The sequence below is a fragment of the Dama dama genome, chromosome 4 (assembly GCF_033118175.1).
Source record: "Dama dama isolate Ldn47 chromosome 4, ASM3311817v1, whole genome shotgun sequence".
Taxonomy (NCBI): Eukaryota; Metazoa; Chordata; class Mammalia; order Artiodactyla; family Cervidae; genus Dama; species Dama dama.
In genome coordinates, this window is record NC_083684.1 from 71,464,868 (window position 1) to 71,484,635 (window position 19,768).

Below are 19,768 nucleotides of genomic sequence, written 5' to 3' on the forward strand. Positions count from 1 at the left end.
CTCGTGAATTGTGGGAAAGGGGGTTAGAAAGGACTGTGCGAGAAACATAAAGAGACACAGGGAATCTCTTGGCTGTGTTGGATATCTCCATTATCTCCATGTCTGGTCTCATCGATATATACACATGCTGAAACATAACACATTTTATATTTTACATATATTTATTTCATATCACCATACCTCAATAAAGATGTTAAGAATTAAATATTCCCCATAAATATCCATATTTACCATTCTTCTTGGAAACTGCCAAGTTCTGCCAACTGTTCTGGTTCTACCATATCCCTTTCCACACAACATAGGAGCATAAGCCCTGCCTCAGGATCAGCAAAAACTGCAGAACAATGAAGTCCACGTCCACTTCAGTCACTAGGAATATTGGCTGGTCTGAGAAGCCTGAGCCCTGGATCTCTCTTCTGTCACTGCTGGGGTTCCTGCCTGTGCAGTGATGGCCAGAAGGTAAACAGCCTAGGGAGGTACAGGAATCCACAAACCTTTATTTACTGAGACAGTGTGTCAGCCACAGGAGACTTAGAGGTGTGAAGGTCCTGAGAATTTCTGTATACTTTCATGCCATAGAGCCAAAATCGCAGGGACATATAGAGACGCCGCCTTAAGAACAGACACCCATCCTCTCACGAGCCTCAGTCATCCCCACTCCACTATCTCAGTGTCTCTGTACCAACGATGATTCCCACCTTTGCTGGTGTGAGTCCTATAATCTTAAACAAGGACACAGCGCATTGACTGCATTCATAAGGCCTTTCTCCAGTGTGAAGTTTCCCAGTGTTAAACAAGTTTAAGAGACGCAGCTAAAGGGTCACCAAAACTGTTGCATTCATGACGTCCTTCTCCGGGGTGAGCTTTCTGGTACCGAACAAGATGGGAGCTTCTGCTATAGGCCTTCCAACATTCACTGCACACGTAAGGCTTTTTCTCCAGTGTGAACTCTCTGGTGTAAAATGAGGCTAGAGTTGCGGCTAAAGAATTTCCCACATTCACTGCACTCATAAGGTCTCGCTCTAGTGTGAACTTTCTGGTGTTGAACAAGGTAGGAGCTACTAATGTAAGCTTTTCCACATTCACTACACACATAAGGCCTTGCTCCACTGTGAACTCTCTGGTGTAGAATGAGGCTGGAATTGTGGCTAAAGCATTTCCCACATTCACTGCATTCATAAGGCTTCGCTCCAGTGTGAATTCTCTGGTGAACAATAAGGTTGGAGCTATGGCTAAAGAGTTTTCCACAGTCATTGCACTCATAAGGCCTTTCTCCAGTGTGGATTTTCCAGTGCTGCACAAGCATGTGTTTACAGCTGAAGGCCTTCCCACACTCACCGCACTCATAAGGCCATGCTCCAGTGTGCATTATCTGGTGCTGATCAAGTGTGTCTTTGCAGCCAAAAGTCTCCCCACATTTGCCGCACACATAAGACTGCTCCTGTGGGGACTCTCCTATGTTTAATGCGGCTGGAGTTATGGCTAAAGAATTTTCCACATTCAATACACTCATAAGGACTTGCCCCGGTGTGACTTCTCCAGTGCTCAATAAGGTGAGAGCTTTGGCTAAAGAATTTTCCACATTCACTGCACTCATAAGGCCTCGCCCCGGTGTGACTTCTCCAGTGCTCAATAAGGTGAGAGCTTTGGCTAAAGAATTTTCCACATTCACTGCACTCATAAGGCCTTTACCCTGTGTGAATTCTATGATGCTGCACAAGGTGGGAGCTTCTGCTGTAGGCTTTTCCACATTCAGTGCAGTCATAAGACCTTTCGCCAGTGTGAACACTGGTGCTGAACAAGTGTGTTTTTATGACTAAAGGCTTTTCCGCATTCACTGCACTCATAAGGTCTTTCTCTGGTGTGAGTTCTCTGGTTCTGAACAAGGTGCAAGCTTCTGTTGTAAGCTTCTCCACATTCACTGCACATATATTGTCTTTTGCCAGTGTGAAATTTCTGGTGGGTTTTTAGGTGAGATAGGTGAATGAAGGCCTGTCCACATTCCTTACACACATGTGATGTTTCCCCACCAGGAAGTTTTCTGTGATGAATAAGAGCGGATTTCTCCTTGGACAGATTTCCACACAGTAAGTACCTAAAGGCTCGCACTTCATCCTGAGTTATCTGGTTGTCAAGGAGAGTGAAAGCGTTCAGGAAGGCTTTCTCATTGTCAGTGCAATTGAAAAGCATCAGTTCACCACTGTCTCCCTGGTGTTGCCCAAGACTGGACTTCTGTGAAAAGGTTCCACGAACTCAGCTGTTCTCTGTGGACTCAGTCCACTGTGAGTGCTTTGGTGTTGGAAGAGGCCAGAGTTACCCGGCACGTCCATCACTGCCCCCCGCAAGTAAAAGATCTCCCTAACTCATGGACAGCACAGCTCTTCATACGTGAGGCCACAGCATCATCTTCACGGACAGGATGCTTACCACTATGTGGTTTCTGGTGCTAATGAAAGTTTTCACTCAACAGGAATCCTCACTCACAGGGGTCACAAATGTCCAGGTTCAGTGCAGGGCATGACCCCTGTTGTTCATCCAGGTGTTAAAATGCCTTTCAAGAGCAGGTCATCTGTCTCACATGGATGAGCTTTCTGGATAGGTGCACAGGACCCAAGAGCCCTGAACTCTTGACACTAATTCAACAAAAACACTCCGCTCAGAAGGGGCCTCCTCACTGCTTCACAGCAACAACCTGAAAGCAAAGAAATGCTAGTGAAGGACATGCTGACTTCAGTAAGAAGCAGCAAGTCCATCACCTCTGAGTCTGTAACACATCAATGAGTGAGTCCACGGACCTTTGGCAGGATGAGGGGGCCAGGATCAGTGAGGAAGGGCCCACTGTCAGTCCTGGGCCTGAAAAAGTCATAGTACAGAGTACTTCTAATGATGGGTAAAGACACAATGATGGTGAACAGTACTGGAAGCAGAGGCGAGGTCTCCAACTCACTCGTTTAAGAAGGGTTTAAACAGGGTATCAGCTGTTGGTGTCAAGCTCACCTGTCAGAAGGCTCTGTCCAGGCCCAGGAAAATCTGATTGCAAGTAAGTAGCTGGCTCTTCAGGACTACATACAGATATGTGCACAACTCGTGGCATACTGATGCAGCCTATGTTGCAGAGCATTGCAGGGTGAGCAGAGGAGAATGAATGACAGACATGGAGGCCAGGAGGTGGGACAACAGCCAAGGGAAGGAAGACAGAAGAAAAACGTCAAGTGCCAAGAATGGTGAGGAAAGGGAGACGTGAGGTACTGCTATGGGCCTTGGCAAGAAAACACTGGTGAACACAAAGTCGGCTGATGGTATGATGTGAGCCCAACCCTCAGATGGCTCTCTCTCAGCTCCCGTGTGGCAAGGCAGACCTGCTCTGTGCTGTCAGTGTGGCTGGAGACAGGTCCACACACAGGTACCCAGGGTTTTCTGCCTCTCTGCTACTAGGCAACTACATGGGATCTGGAAGGTGGAAGTTGTAAAACAAACAAACAAACATAGCACAAATGAGTGGCCCAGACAGACCCATCTCAGAGAGAAGAAAAGGTTAAAATAAAAAAGACAAAAAACCACAAAGGAGGATTTGGCAGAACACCCCTATGCCCTCCACAAGCAGTGACATGCCAATAGCTACAATTTCTGGCAAAGTCAGTCCCTGAGAACTGTCAGCCAAAGGATGGGGGCAGAACATAGACATAGATGCATCATGGATCTGGAAGTGCCCAAGCTAGGGAGAATCTGTGAAGCCAACTCAAGAGCCCTAAACTTCTAACCTGATCCAGAAAGGCTTTGGGCAGCAGGTGTTGGGACTGCTCAGCGAGGGGACACTACACACAGCCCTGGGCATCCACAGCCCCTACCCTGGGAACCAAGACGGGACGGGGAAGAGCCCCTGATTTGGCAGGACAGGAAGAACTGCCCCCGGGGCACCAGGGAAAACACCTAAGGCCACTGCAGCAGGTGTGGCAGTGGGGGGCCTGGGGCAGGCAGCCTCTCCGATGGCCCCAGGAAGACCTGTCGCCCAGTGATCTTGCCCTTGCGTGAGCCACTTTCCCTTGACCGGAGGTTTTACTGACTGACCCATTTCTAAGAACAAAACAGGGAAAAATGATGGGATCACTGTTTCCAGGTGGGATTAGAAAAAGACCAGCTACCATCCTGAACATTCTCTCCGCTCAGAGAGAAAGTTCCTTCCCCGCTGTGAGATGTGCTATGGAAAGGCTACGGTGACAAGGAAGCCAGGGGGCGTCTGACCAACAGCCTTACAGTCCAACAAGCCACAAGAAACGACCTCTTGGAAACACAAAACATGAGTGAGTTTGTGAATGAGATCCTCCCAAGAATGGCCTTCAGATGAGAACAGTTTGGCTGAGAGCTTGACTGAAGCCTCATGAGAGATCCTGAGCCAAAAGCATCAGCTGTAACGAGCTGTGATGAGCTCGTGACACACTGAAGCTTACATGAGGCCTTTCTATTGTTTTACGTCACTCACTTCTGGAGTAGTGTGACATGTACCAATGGGTAACTGAAATGGGGACTTACCCATGTGCGAAGTTCTCCAGCATCACATTGCAGTACAGGAGTCTCTGAGGTTCCTCCAGCACCTCCCACTCCTCCCGGGAGAAGTACATGAACATATCCTCAAAGGTCACACCGCCCTGCCACGATGGGGACAGCTGAGCCCACAGACAACAGGACTCCCCAGGCCCCCCACTCACCTCCCACCCCTTGGCTCTGGTGCTCCCCAGCCTCCCAACTCAGAGGTGATACTCGGCCATGACACCACTACTAGCTGCCCTCTCCTGTCCCTCTGACCACCGTGTGCAGCCCAGAGCAAAATCAGGCAGGTGGGCAGACAGAGACTATGTAAGCCACGGGTCCAGCAGGAAGGGCACCAAATCTCTCCCACTGGCATCCTCCTGACTATGCCTCCCAGACACAACTTTTAAGGCCATCAGTCTACGCTCCTCCCACCATGAACCTCACTCTGAACCACACCTTCCTCATATCTGGGGTCCCCCTCCATTAAGACTGAAAACTTTCCAGTCCACACTTCCAAGGCTCGCCCCACCCCTGAAGCCACTCTGCACACAGAATCCAGGAAGAACACCTTTGTGTCTGACAGGCTCCACTGCCACCCCAGTGCCTGAGCAAGACACCCAGTCCTCAGTGCCCAGTTGGGACTTTCTTTGCCACCATCAACACTTCTGTAGATCACTGCAGTAGCCTCCTCCCTCATGCACACACTCCATTCTCAACTAGACAGCAGCCAGAGGGAGCCTATTTTGATTTGATTCTCTCTTCTCTTCCAAATCTTCCATGTCTTTTGTGCATGCTACATGTTCACTTAGTCGTGTCTGCCTCTTTGGGACCCCAAGGATTGCAGCCCACCCGGTTTGTCTGTCTATGGGATTTCCCAGGCAAGACTACGGGAATGGGTTGCCATTCCCTCCTCCAGGGGATCTTCCTGGCCCAGGGATCAAACCCGTGTCTCTCGCATCTTCTACACTGCAGGTGGAATCTTTACCACTGAGGCATCCGGGAAGCTCATGTCTTTCATCACCTTCAAAACAGAAGCCCAGCTCCTCAGCCTGCCATTTGCCCAACTTCTGGCCCTTTTCTCAACAGACAGAATGAAGACCTGTGGTTCCTTGATGACTCCCAACTCAATCTTAACCTCTTAAGCACTTGTGCAAGCTCTTCCTGAGTCTAATACACCTGTCCAGTCTTTCTCCTACTGGCTGCCCAAAGCAGGAACCTCTTCATATAACTCTTAGCTTAGATTCAGGGTGCTGGGCTAGAAAGGACTCCTTCTGAAAGAGCCCCAGACTCAAGTGCAGAGGGAGGGACAGGTGAAGAGTTCCAGAACATCACTACTTCTCATCACAAAATCTCCACCGGCCCTAGTTTAAAAACATACAAAATCCAAACACTTCTCTAACGTCCACTTTTGGCCCCACCATCAACACACCTGGGCTATTGCAGTCGATTCCGCCTGGTCTCCCTGTCACCCTCAGGCTTCGCCAATCTTTCCACTTTACTTAGAGGGAGCCTGTCAACACCGACGTCAGACCACCTCCCTTCTCTGTTATAAACCTTCCGTGGTTCCTATCACCGTCAGAATAGAGGTCCAGCTCCCCAGGCTGCTGTACCAGTTCGGACTCCTGACTGCCTGCTCTCTGTTCTCAGCACACATAACCGCAGAGACCTGCCATTTCCAGAACGCGCCTAGTTCATCCTCACCTCCAGGTGTTTGTACCTGGGGCTCCTAAATCCTGGAAACCATTTCGCACCTCATCCCGTCAACACTGCTAAGGGATTCCTTGCCACATGTTCACCGTCACTGACCGCCCTTCACCGCCTTCATACTCAAGAGAAGTGAGCGACGAAGGCCAAGTTCGGAAAGCCCGAGAATACACCATCCCCCACACCTGAGTCGGGAAGGCTTGAGGACTCTCCACTCACCTGAGCCCAGTTCATAAGCGCGGCAGCGGCCATGGGGTCCTGTGAGCAAAACCGGGTTGAAAAGCCGGCGGAACCCTCACACTCCCCTGGGAGTGGTGGGCCCGAGAGGACGGTCGAGCTCCGAGCCCCGATCTCCTCCTGGTCAAAGGGCGCAGAAGCTCAGGATGCTGCCTCCAGAGGCGGACGAGGACAGAGGGCGGCTGCGAAGGCCCCCGAAGGAGCGCAGCCCCAGGCGACAGCTCCGCGATAGGCGGCCCGTCCCACGACAGCGACCATGGTTCGTAATAACCAAGCGGACGGAAGTACCATCCTTTTTCCTGTCCTATGTTCGCCTCTCCAGAGCCTCCCCAAAAGCGGACCCCAATGAGGACTCCCAAGCCTACACAGCAACTCGAGGATCCCGGCCACCAGCAAAAGACGTCACAATCGCGACGCCAGAAATCCCCTCTGCTTGCAAGGGCTTCCGGAAACGCCCATCTTCTGGGCGGCCACTGGCACAGCGCGGATGCGCTGGGCAGAGACCTCTAGGTTAAGGAGTTTGTTCGCCCCATCCAACCAGGGAAAGGGCACGTTTCTGGTTCTCCCTGATAGCTGCAGAGGCGGATGGAGGCGGAAAGGTCGGGGAGAAACTGTGTCCCGAAGCGCCAGACCTCCTGGTAAAGGCAACGCGCCCCTATTTCCATGGTGACCTGTGACAACACTGTGACCCTCCGTTCTCAGTTGCAGGTTATTCAACATGGGCGGATCCCCTTCTAGGCCAGAAGAAGCGCCCTTGGAGTGTATCCTTAAGAATTGGAAATTCTTCAAAATCGAAGGGTTAAAAAAGAAGAGACTTAAATTCTACTGTAGCAGTGCCTGGCCTTTTGATCAGTTGGGGAACGGAGAAAAACGGCCTCCAAACCTCCAAACGAGTCTCTATATTAATAACACCACTCTGCAGTTGAATCTTTATTGCTGCAGAATGGGCACGTGGAGTGAGATTGCCTCATGCCTGCCTCAGAGAAGCAGAAGGGTCAGGCTTCCCACCTCCCAGATGTCGGTCTGGTCCACCGTTTCCAAGCTCCCCACCAAGTAAACACATCCGTATTTACAAAATGTCACCCGCGGTGCACACCAACAGACCCGCCCAGACATCGTCCTCCAGAACGGAAGTGCCTGAGTCTTCAGTGATCCTGTGACAGTTCGGCGCAGTGCCTTCTGGGTAAAGTAGCTCACTGGGTCCCAGGTCCAGGTAAAGGGCAATGTTCCCCAGATCCAGAAAAGGTTCCCCCCACACCACGGAAGAGTTGCTGGAGAGGAGGATCCTTAGGCTCCAGGCCCAGGGCGGGGTTTCAGGTTTCTTAAAGGGGATGCACCCAGATTTCCATGGACTGGACTGTGGTGGTGGTGGTGGTTTAGTCTCTAAGTCGTGTCTGACTCTTGCGACCCCATGGACTGTAGCCCACCAGGCTCCTCTGTCCATGGGGATTCTCCAGGCAAGAATACTGGAGTGGGTTGCCATTTTCTTCTCTAGGGGATCTTCCCAACCCAGTAATCAAACCCAGGTCTCCTGCATTGCAGGCAGATTCTTTACTGTCTAAGCTACACAGGAAGCCTTGTGGCTTTCAGATTTCTTAAACGGGATGCACCCAGATTTCCACGGACTGGACTGTAGGTCCTTCATTCTGTACACTCTCTTCCCACTTATCTAGTTACTGGAACACATGCCCATTTGGAAGGGGCTTATCCATTCTAAAAGGCTTCCCTGGTGGCTCAGATGGTAAAGCGTCTGCCTGCAATGCAGAAGACTCAGGTTCAATCCCTGGGTCGGAAAGATCCCCTGGAGAGGGAAATGGCAACCCACTCCAGTACTCTTGCCTGGAAAATTCCATGGACGAGGAGCCTGGTAGGCTACAGTCCATGGGGTTGCAAAGAGTCGGACACGACTGAGCGACTTCACTTTATCCATTCTACATTGCTGCAATCTCCCCCAGTCTCTATTAACCCAGTCACTGTTTCTGTACACGATATGATTCCCACCCTAGGCTTTCTTAGATCTTAAGTCCATGGACATATACCTACATGAGTTTTTTCTTCAGGACACACAGTTCCTATGGTGGATCTCAGAAGACAGCTGTCTCTCAATTTTGCCATGGGACATCCACTAAATTCAAGGGCCCCAACCAAATACCCAGCCAAATGCCTACTGCCAAATACCACTGTTTGCAAACCATTTGTCCCAAGTGACTGTGTGGATCCACAAATAATTTTCATGTCTAGGGCATGAGATCCTGGTGCAGGGGCCCCTTCAGATTTTCCTAGGAAGTCTCAGGAAGCAATACAAGTAGTCCAGATTTGCACTGAGAGCTGTTCGTTGTCCTCCTACTATTTCCTTTAGGGCACACAAATTTAAAGAGTAAAGATAGCTTAAACAATAAGACCGAGGGGAGGAATGGAATAGGAAGTTAGGATTAGCAGATGTAAACTTTTATACATAGGATGGATAAACAACAAGGTCCTACAGTAAAGTGCAGGGAACTCTATTTAATACCCTATGATAAACCATACTGGAAAAGGATATTTTTAAAAAGGAATATATATGTATAATTAGTCACTTTGCTGTACAGCAGTAATTAACCCAACATTGTAAATGAACTATACTTCAATTAAAAAAAAAAAAAAAGACCTTTATTGCAAGAACCAGGAAGGTCAGCCTGGAGTTTGAGGAGTGGGTAAAATGGAGGCTGGAAAAATCTGTCAAGACTATCAGGAGACAATCACTAATGACCCTGAACAAGGGAAACCTCTGAAAACTGCCAGCAAAGCCAGATCCAGTCTTCTGGCAAAGCTGGGTGATGTTCACACTGTAACCAACCAAGGGGGTGGGGCACAAATTCTTAGCAAAAGGCTCAAATGGCTGGCGATACTCCAGATAAAGCAAGTGAAAGTGAAGTGAAAGTGAAAGTCACTCAGCTGTGTCCAACTGTTTTTGACCCCATGGACTGTCCATGGAATTCTCCAGGCCAGAATACTGGAGTGGGAAGCCTTTCTCTTCTCCAGGGGATCGTCCCAACCCAGGGATTAGAACCCTGGGCTGCCACATTGCAGGCAGATTCTTTACCAGCTGAGCCACAAGGGCAGCAGAGAAAGCAAGAGAGCACAGAAATCTGTTCTCCTTGGTTTTTAACAAAATTGCTGTGGCCTGGGTTCAGTCCCTAGTTGGAAGCTGATATACCGCAAGCTGTGTGATGTGGCCAAAAAAAGAGAAAGGAAATGCAGAATGGATGAAAGACCTAAACATTAAGGTTTAAAAGCATAGTACTCTGAGAAGAAAACATAAGAAAAAGGCTTCATGACAGTGGATTTGTGATAATTTCTTGGACATGATAACAAAGGCACAGGCAACATTAACAGAAATAAACTAGACTACACTAATATTTAAAATTTCTGTGCAAAAAAAATTACTAAGTCGACACAGTGAAAAGACTACCCTCAGAGTGGAAGAAAATATTTGCAAACTATTTAATAAGAAGTTAATACACAGAATATATAAAGAACTCCAACATTTAAATAACAATAACAATGACCATAATAACCACATTAAAAAATGGGCAATGGATTGGAAGAGACATTTTCTCAAAGGACTAATACAAACAGCCAACAAGCAGATGAAAAACTGTTCAACATCATTAAATGCAAATCAAAATCACAATGAAATATCATCTCGTGTCCCTTAGGATAGTGTTATAAAAAATAAAGCAAGAAGAAAATAAAAACATTGCGGAGGGTGTAGAGAAATTGGAAACCTCGAGCTGCATCAATGTAAAACAGTCCAGCTACCATGGAAAACAGCCCCTCAGTTCCTAAAAAAATGTAAATATTGAATTACTATATGGTCCAAAAACTCTATGTCTGGGAATATACCTTAAAAGGACTGAAAGTAAGGCCTCAAAGAAATATTTATGCCATCATATTTATAACAGCATTACATACAACAGCCAAATAGGGAAAGCAACTCAAGTGCCCAATGATGAAAGGAAACAGAAAAAGTAGGATGTACAGAAGATGGAGCATTACTCAAAAAAGGAATGAAATTCTGATACATGCTAGAACACGGAGGAACCCTAAGAACATTATGCTCAGTTAAATAAGCCAGCCAAAAAAGAAGAATAACTTGATGATTCTTATATAAGTTCCTCAGTGAGAACAAATTCATACACGGAAAGCAGAATAGTTGTTATCAATCAATAAGAGCGGGGACGAAGAGTTGCTGTCTAATGGGTTTAGTTTTATAAGATGAAAAGACTTTTGAATATTTGTGCACAATGTGAATGTATTATTACTACTGAAGTTACACTTAAATATGGTTGACTGTAAATTCTGTTACATATACTTCACAATTAAAAAAATTTTAAACACCTAGATAGCAGTCCATCCCAGTGCTAAATCAGACCAGACTTTGCTTTGAAGTCTTCCCCTGTTTGCAATACTCTTTAGTGTGAACTTCTTGATGTCGAAGGAGGTGGGAGTTTTGGCTAAAGCCTTTCCCACAGCTGACACATTCATAAGGCCTTTCCCCAGTGTGAACTCTCCGATGTTTAATGAGGCTGGAGTTGTACCTAAAGACTTTCCCACATTCTCTGCACTCATAAGGCTTTTCTCCAGTGTGGACTCTCTGATGAATAATGAGGGTGGAGCTGTCCATAAAGAATTTCCCACATTTGCTACATTCATAAGTTTTTTCTCTGGTGTGGACGTTTTGGTGCCGAATGAGGTGGGAGTTTTGACTGAAGAGTCTACCACATACACTGCACTCATAAGGTCTTTCTCCAGTGTGATTTCTCCGATGCCTAATGTGATTTGAGTTATGCCTAAAGAGTTTCCCACATACGCTGCACTCATAAGGCCTTTCTCCAATGTGCGCTTTCTGATGCCGCTCAAGTGTGAAGCGGTACCTAAAGAATTTCCCACATTTGCTGCATTCAAAACGCCTTCCCCGAGTGTGAACTTTCTGATGAATAATGAGCCTGGAGCTGTCTACAAAAAACTTCTTGCACACACTGCACTCATATGGTTTTTCTCCAATGTGAACTTCCTGATGTCTTTTGAGTGTGAAGCTGTACCTAAAGAATTTTCCACATTCGCTGCACTTATATGGCTTTTCTCCTGTGTGAACTCGCTGATGAACACTGAGTGTGAAGCTGTCCTTAACACACTTCCCACACTGGCTGCACTCATAAGGCACTGACCTAGTGTGAACTGTATGGTGTGCAGTGAAGCCAGACCTTTGTGCAGAGAACCTTCCACATCCAAGCTGCTCAGAGAATCTTGTCTCAGTGTCGGTTTTCTGCTGCTGAACCAGGTGGAACCTTCTGATTAAGGTCTTCCCGCTTTCACAGCAAAGGTTTTTCTGGTGCTCAACAAGTGTGTGTTCTTGGCTAAACGTCTTCCCACATTCACTGCGCTTGTCATCATTCTGTCCACTTTCAGAGGCTGCCCTTCCCTCCATGTCACTGTGCTGTTTCCCTTCCGTGTGAGGGGCCTGGTGCTGGAGAATGCTGGATCGGGCTAGGAACTCCTGCCCTTTCACCCGACATGGCCAGGTCTGATCTGTCACATGAGCACTGTCATTCTTCACACAGAAAGTCTTCCCCTCACCCCATCCAGGGAGTCTCCTTTGATGTGGCTCCTTTGGATGCTGGGAAGGACTCTCCCCACATGTGGACACCACCTGCTCAGGTTGTGTCCCACCATGCCCAGCCAGGCACAAAGTGTCTTTCAAGAGTGGGCCGCACGTCTTACACGGGTGAGGCTTCTGGATGCATGGGCCTGGCTTTGGAGTCTTGACCTGTGACCCTGCAGCTGCATCATGCTGCTCTGAAAGGGCCACCTCATCCTGGGTGCCATGCAGACAACCTGGAAGGAGAAATGCTGATAAAGGCAGTCCCATCAGTGTGTCTCAGACCGGCCCAGCGATAAGTCTGTAGGATTGCAGAGCCCATGTGAGGAAGGCCTGGAGTACAGGGTGGAGCCTGGGAGGCTCATCTGAGGGCAAAGCCCAGATGACTGACAAGGACAGGAGGAAGGGGTATGGTGCAGGGAGGGGAGGAAGGTCTACAATTCACTTGAACAAGGCCTGGCTACTGGTAACTGGTGAGCAATGAATAGAAGGCTCTGTCTAGACCCCAAATGTCTAAATGCAACATGGCAGCTGGACTACAAGGAGTATTTAAGGATGCATGCATATGTTCCACCACTTTTAATGGAGGTTATGTTGCGAACACTGCAAAAGGAGCAGTGGAAAGGAACGGGTGAGAGCCAGGGCCAGAAGTGAAGAGTCAAAAAATCAATGGGGAAGAAAAGGAGGAAGTGAGGTGTGGACTCTGGCACCACACACTGCTGGATACAGGACACATGCCTGGTGTGACAGGACCCCAGCTCTGATGTCTCATCATTTCCTCATCCCCAGGTACCAGGGCCATGTGCCCTTGAACCTCTCCTGACCTTATGGAAATAACGTCCACCCTGTCAGGCACCCAGGGCCCTCCTATTGCTCAGGGTAAGCAACCACCTGGGCCTGAAGAGACCACTCAAAGAGGAAAGACTGGGAGAGGGATGGGGCCCACTGTATGAAATCCCACACTCTAAAATGATCAATACAAGGACATCAAAGGAGGGTCTAAACAATCCAGTGGTAGATCAATGAAGTAGAATGAACACTCTCACCAGACATGAAACTAACTCAAAATGGGTTAAAGACTTAAACATAAGTCATGACACCATAAAACTCCTAGAAGAGAACATAGGCAAAACATTCTCTGACATAAATCAGACCAATGTTTTCTTAGGTCAGTCTCCCAATGCGACAGAAATAAAAACAAAAATCAAGAAATGGGACCTAATCAAATTTACAAGCTTTTGCACAACAGAGGAAACCATAAATGAAACAAAAAAAACAACCTACAGAATGAGAATCAATTGTGGGAAGGTCAGAGGCACCCCTAGAAAGTGACGAAGAGCAGAGCCCAGCCCAAGATGCTGCAGTGGGCAGGGGGGCCTTACCTACGGAGGACAAAAGTGCAATGTTCTGCAGCATCACTTGACAGTACAGGAGTCTCTGAGCCTCATCAAGAAGTCCCCACTCCTCCTGGGAGAAATATATGGCCACGTCCTCAAAGACCACAAAGCCCTGTAATAAAAATTAAGACATTTCACCCCATAAGCAGCTGCATGTGCTGTATTTCCTTCCATTTTGTATTGGTCTAGTCTTCATCCACCAATTCCACGGCCAAACTAACCACCAAATGTGTTTATATCTCCCCTACCATTTGGAATCTGTGGTCTGACATGTATGAGCACTCAGTCACTCAGTCGTGTCCGACTCGTTGTGACCCCATGGACTGCAGCCTGCCAGGCTCCTCTGTCCATGGAATTCTCCAGGCAGGAATACTGGAGTGGGTTGCCGTGCCCACCTCCAGGGGATTTTCCCACCCCAGGTATTGAACCCACATCTCCTGCATCTCCTGCATGGGCAGGTGGATTCTTTTACACTGAGCCACCTGGGAACCCCTCCATGGTCAAACTCACACACACCAAGTCAGTATTTTAGAAGGCACAAGGGCTTCAGTGTCTCCATCTGCAAAATGAGAATAAGGATGGTTTCAATTCAGAGGCCGGAGACTGGCATCAAACATAAGCAGTACACACTATGTGTCAGTGGTACCATTCACACAATCAAGGGTTTTGTGTACACTTTCAGTACAAATGAATCGGTACAGTTTTGAAATTTGGGTGTGTGTTTTTCCTACTTTTTAAGGTTTAAGAGGATGTGACAAGTAAAATTTCACATTGTAAGCAAATACATAAATGTATATTATCATGCAAACCAACAATTAAGTGTCTGGATAAATTTAACAAATTCAATATGTTCATTTCTAATGGCCTACATACATGTGAATATTTAGAGGGATGTTGGTTCATTGGTGTTTAAATCAGTAAGTGTGTCATGTACTCTTAAGTTAATGAGGTGCAGGAAGGCACTGAGCAAGTGGATCAGCTACTAGTCCTTTTGAGCCTGCCTGTAACACAGTACCCTGGAGGGAGCTGCAGGGAGCCCTGGGCTGTACAAAGCACCACCCCTCTTGCTCTGAGGGCTGGAGGAGATGAGGCAGTGCCCTGGTCTGGGACCAGCTACTCCAGTAGCCCAGGTGACCTCTGCCGTGTTCTACAGGGAGTGGTTTTGAGGGCCTATGAAGCCTGCAGTGGAAAGAATCTACACCAACTCACCACTCAACCTCCTTCCCAGGTCAGCTCCCGAGTCCACCTGGATGGACCCTTCTATAAACACAGGCCAGAATCCATCCTACAGCAGGGCTGCTCCCTCCTACACCCATTTGTGCCCTCACCTCCATTCTCAGACCTCGCACACCTCACCACAGAAACCATCTGAAATAATAACGACTCTCTTCCTTCAGTCTGACCACCAGGCTACAACTGGTCCAGTCCACACAGTACATCCCTCGGAAAGGACCAGACCAGTGACCTTCCCAGTCCTCCAGACCTTTATACTCCTCTACCCACAAAATGTCTCCATCTTCTAACATCATATCAAAATGTCTCAGAATAACCATATCCAAATACAACTAATGATCTCCTTCCTGAATCCCATTCACTGCATGGACTTCCTCATCACCATTCCTTAAATGTTCAGGGGAAAAAAATTGGTGTGGTCTTCTATTCTCTACTCACAGCCATTGTGTTGCAGGAAGAAATTCTGCGAATTCAATCCAAATTCCTGTCACAATTCTCCTGAATTCTTTGACCACATCCTCCTCACCAGCCTCCCTGACTCTATACCTCATCTATTAAAAAAAAAACAACTTTATACTTCAAATCTGGATAGGCCCTAAATTAGGTTCCTGGATCCAGTGCCAATGGGGGGTGGGCATCCCACACAAAACCAAGCAATCCTCAGGCAGCAGCAGGGCGCTCAAAAATTAAACTTCATTCTGACACTATGTACCCGGAAACAGTTAGTATTCCACAGGTTAAGGGTTCTGCTCCACAAAACTGCCCCTAGCACTTTAGATTTCAGTCCCAAGCCCAGGCCCTCACTTGAGCTTCTGACCCGCAGGGTATAAATCACACATTCCTAAAACCCCTTCCTTGGGCTTGAATAAACTGTTAGTACAGGTTCCAGAAATGAAAAGAACACTTTACTTACTAGATTACTGGTTGATTATAAAAGGGCGCAGCTCAAGAACAGCCAGGTGGAAGAGAGCTGCCACATTCTCTGAGAACTTCACCTCAACAGCGCCTCCCTATCTTCCCAACCCGGATGCTTTCCGAACCCTGGCCCTTTGGGGTTTTTTAATGGCTTCATTATACAGGCATGACTGATTCAATAATTGTCTTTGGGGGCTTCCCTGGTGGGTCAATGGTAATGAATCCACCTGCCAATGCGGGGAAGCGCGGGTTCCATCTCTGATCCGGGAAGATCCCACAGGCCTCGGAGCAACTAAGGCCGTGTGGTACAAGTACTGAGCCTGTACTCTAGAGCCTAGGAACCACAACTACTGAGCCCACGTGTGGCTAGTACTGCACAGCCCTAGAGCCCGCGCTTCCCAATATGAGAAGCTACTGCAGTTGAGAGGCCAGCGCACGGAACAGTAGCTCCAGCTCACCGCACCCCGCCCCCGCCGCAACTAGAGAAAGCCCAGTGGGCAGAAAGGAAGACCCAAAACTGCCAAAAATATATAAAACTATTTTTAAAATAATAATAATACTTGGCTATGGGAACCAGATTCAACGTCCAGACCCTCTCCTCTCCCTGAAGGGGCGTGAGGTGGGACTGAAACAGGCAGCCCTCTAATTCTAAAATTGGTTCTCCTGGTGATCAGCTCCCATCCTGAGGTGCTTCCTCAAGTAAGCTCACTCACATTACAAGACACAATCACTCTCAACACTTAGGAAATTCCAAGTGTCCTTGCAGTTGTGAGTCTACAACTGTGGATCAAGACCAAATACACAAGGGAAATACATTATGACCATCCGAAAGAACACATCTATACTGCTTGTAAATCACAATATCGCAGGTCCTGTCTTCCTCAGTCCCTTCGCAACCTTCCACGATTCCCATCCGCTTAGGATGTCGTTTCAGGTGAGACAGCTCGTTCCTCTCTGTCCCCGAAAAAAGTGACCCCAAATTTCCCCAATGCTCCGGACTCGTGAGCATCTGCAAGCCGTGCACCGTCGCCCCCGAGGGAACTCTCTCCCTCACCCCTGTCCACTGGCTGAAGGGAGACCCCTCACAAGGCCGCCCTCAGTTCTGGACTCTATGGCTGACAGGGAGAGACCTGAGTGGGCACCACTCCGTCCGGATCTAGGACTCGGAGGCTGGAGTCAGGCCGGGTGGGGGCCGGGAGACGGAGAACCTACCTGAGCTGCCGTCATCGTCGCGGCTTCGGTCGCCAGCCGTGGGAAGAGCGAGGACGGACCGAGGGCACTGCCGTCAACCACGGGTTCAGGGGGCCTCACAGCCGCCACTGGGCAGCGGGGCCAACGCCTCTCCTCTCGCTTCCCGTCCCGTCTCCTCGGTGCCCACCAAGCGACTAAGAACCCCTGAACAAGTAAGCAGCGGGACGCCAGCTCAAAGACCACAAGGCAAACGCCGGAAGTCCCGCCCCCAGGCGATGCGTACGCACGTATGAGAGGCTCTCTTAAGCTTTTATGGCTCAGCCTACGCCGCCTCGCACTGTAGAGACTTCTGGGTAATGTAGTTTCCGCTGCCGCAACGCCTATCAACTCTCAGGGTTGCCTAGGGTCCCTCTGGCGCGCTGGGAAACGGAGTTCCAAGGCGCTTAAGAAAAGATGTTAAGAAGAGGTGGCACGAATACACAGAGGAACTATACAAAAGAGATCTTAATGACGTAAATAACCATAATGGTGTGATCTCTCACCTAGAGTCAGACATCTTGGAGGGTGAAGTCAAGTGGGCCTTAGGAAGCATCGCTAGAACAAAGCTGGTGGGAGTGATGGAATTCCAGCTGAACTATTTCTAATCCTAAGAGGATACCGTTAAAATGCTGTACTCAATATGCCAGAAAATATGGAAAGCTCAACAGTGGGCACAGGACTGGAAAAGGTCAGTTTTCATTCCAATCACAAAGAAGGGCAGTACCAAAGAATGTTCAAACTATCCCAAACTGCACTCATTTCACATGCTAGCAAAGTAATGCTCAAAATTCTCCATGCTAGGCTTCAACAGTACACGAACCGTGAATTTCCAGATGTTCAAGCTGGATTTAGAAAAAGCAGAGGAACCAGAGATCAAATTGCCAACATCAGTTGGATCATAGAAAAATAAAGAGAATTCCAGAAAAACATCTACTTCTGCTTCATTGACTTCACTAAAGCCTTTGTGTGGATCACAACAGACTATGGAAAATTCTTGAAAGAGATGGGAATACCAGACCACCTTACCTGCCTCCTGAGAAATCTGTATACAGGTCAAGAAGCAACAGTTAGAACCAGACACAGACCAAGAGACTGGTTCAAAATGTGGAAAGGAGTACATCAAGGTTGCATATTATCACCCTGTTTATTTAGCTTATATGCAGAGTCCATCATGAGAAATGCCAGGCTGGATGAAGCACAAACTGAAATCAAGATTGCCGGAAGAAATATCAATAACCTCAGATATGCAAGCAACACCACCCTTATGGCAGAAAACAAAGAGGAACAAAAGAGCCTCTGTATGAAGCTGAAATAGGAGAGTAAAAAAGCTGGCTTAAAACTCAACATTCAAAAAACAAAGATCATGGCATCTGGTCCCATCACTTCATGGCAAATAGATGGGGAAACAGTGGATACAGTGATGGACTTTATTTTCTTGGGCTCCGAAATCACTGCAGATGGTGACTGCAGCCATGAAATTAAGACACTTGCTCCTTGGAAGAAAAGTAATGACCAATCTAGACAGCATATTAAAAAGCAGAGACATTACTTTGCCAAGAAAGGTCCATCTAGTCAAGACTATGGTTTTTCCAGTGGTCATGTATGGATGTGAGAGTTGGAACATAAAGAAAGTTGTTGCTGAAGAATTGATGCTTTTGAACTATGGTGTTGGAGAAGACTCTCGAGAGTCCCTTGGACAGCAAGGAGATCAAACTAGTCCATCCTAAAGGAAATCAGTCCTGAATATTCATTGGAAGAACTGATGCTGAAGCTGAAGCTACAATACTTAGGCCACCTGATGCGAAGAACAGACTCATTGGAAAAGACCCTGATGCTGGGAAAGATTGAAGGCAGGAGGAGAATGGGTTGACAGAGAATGAGATGGTTGGATGGTATCACCGATTTGATGGACATGAGTTTGAGCAAGCTCGGGGAGTTGGTGATGGACAGGGAGGCCTGGCGTGCTGCAGTCCATGGGGTCACAAAGAGTCTGACATGACTGAGTAACTGAACTGAACTCCCAGGTGGCACAAGTGGTAAAGAACCAGTCTGCCAATGCAAGAGAGACACAAGAGATCTGGGTTTGATCCCTGGGTCAGGAAAATTATTCTCTCCTGGAGAATCCCATGGACAGAGGAGCCTGGTAGTCTAGAGGAGCCTGGTGGCCTCCAGTCCATAGGGTCGCAAAGAGTTGGACATGACTGAAGCAACTTAGCACATACACACACACTTGGAAAAGCTGAGAAAGGTTGCACGCTAAGTCACCGCAGTCATGCCCAACTCTTTGTGACCCTATGAACTGTAGCCCACCAGACTCCTCCCTCCATGGGATTCTCCAGGCAAGAATACTGGAATGGGTTTCCATGCTGTTCTCCAGGGGATCCTGTTGACCCAGGGATCAGACCCATGTCTTTTATGCCTCCTGCACTGACAGACGGGTTCTTCACTACTAGCATCTCCTGGTTGAAGTCAAGTCACTCAGTCGTGTCCAACTCTTTGCGACCCCATGGACTGTAGCCTACCAGGCTCCTCCCATGGGATTTTCCAGGCAAGGGTACTGGAGTGGGTTGCCATTTCCTTCTCCAGAGGATCTTCCCCACCCAGGGATCGAACCTGGGTCTCCTGCATTGTAGGCAGACGCTTTACCATCTGAGCCACCAGGGAAGATCTCCTGGTTAGGGCCCTGTTATTTCTGTCACTCCCAGGTGGTGCAGTGGTAAAGAACCCGCCTGCCAATGCAGGAGACAGAGGAGGCACAAGTTTGATCGCTGGGTTGGGAAGATCCCTTGGAGGAGAAAATGGCAACCCACTTCAGTATTCTTGCCTGGAGAATCCTTTGGACAGAAGAACATTGTGGGCTATAATGTATGGGGTAGCACAG

The 19,768-nt window shown here is 48.1% G+C and overlaps 1 protein-coding gene, 1 non-coding gene and 1 pseudogene across 5 annotated transcripts; all 3 read right to left on the minus strand.

Moving 5' to 3' along the window:
• Window positions 1-142: 142 nt before the first annotated feature.
• LOC133054974 (zinc finger protein 304-like) lies at window positions 143-4,654 on the minus strand (annotated as a pseudogene).
• A 1,803-nt stretch (window positions 4,655-6,457) lies between these two features.
• On the minus strand, window positions 6,458-17,107 carry LOC133054970 (zinc finger protein 548-like). Of its 4 annotated transcripts, none has more exons than XR_009692551.1 (4): window positions 16,870-17,107; window positions 14,026-14,068; window positions 13,495-13,621; window positions 6,458-6,492 (listed from the first exon to the last, which is right to left on the minus strand). XR_009692551.1 is itself a non-coding variant. In XM_061140413.1 (4 exons), exons 3-4 carry the CDS (start codon window positions 13,526-13,528, stop codon window positions 10,880-10,882), a joined length of 1,503 nt encoding a protein of 500 aa, XP_060996396.1. In that variant the 5' UTR covers window positions 13,529-13,621; window positions 14,026-14,068; window positions 16,870-17,107; the 3' UTR covers window positions 9,265-10,879. The 4 variants fall into 4 exon arrangements, 2 of the variants coding, with proteins under 2 accessions (XP_060996396.1, XP_060996395.1); XR_009692550.1 differs by lacking the exon at window positions 6,458-6,492 and adding an exon at window positions 9,265-10,295; XM_061140413.1 differs by lacking the exon at window positions 6,458-6,492 and adding an exon at window positions 9,265-12,348.
• Window positions 17,108-19,479: 2,372 nt separating this feature from the next.
• On the minus strand, window positions 19,480-19,551 carry TRNAC-ACA (transfer RNA cysteine (anticodon ACA)). Its single transcript has one exon. It is a non-coding gene; the product is annotated as a tRNA-Cys (tRNA).
• Between the last annotated feature and the right edge of the window lie 217 nt (window positions 19,552-19,768).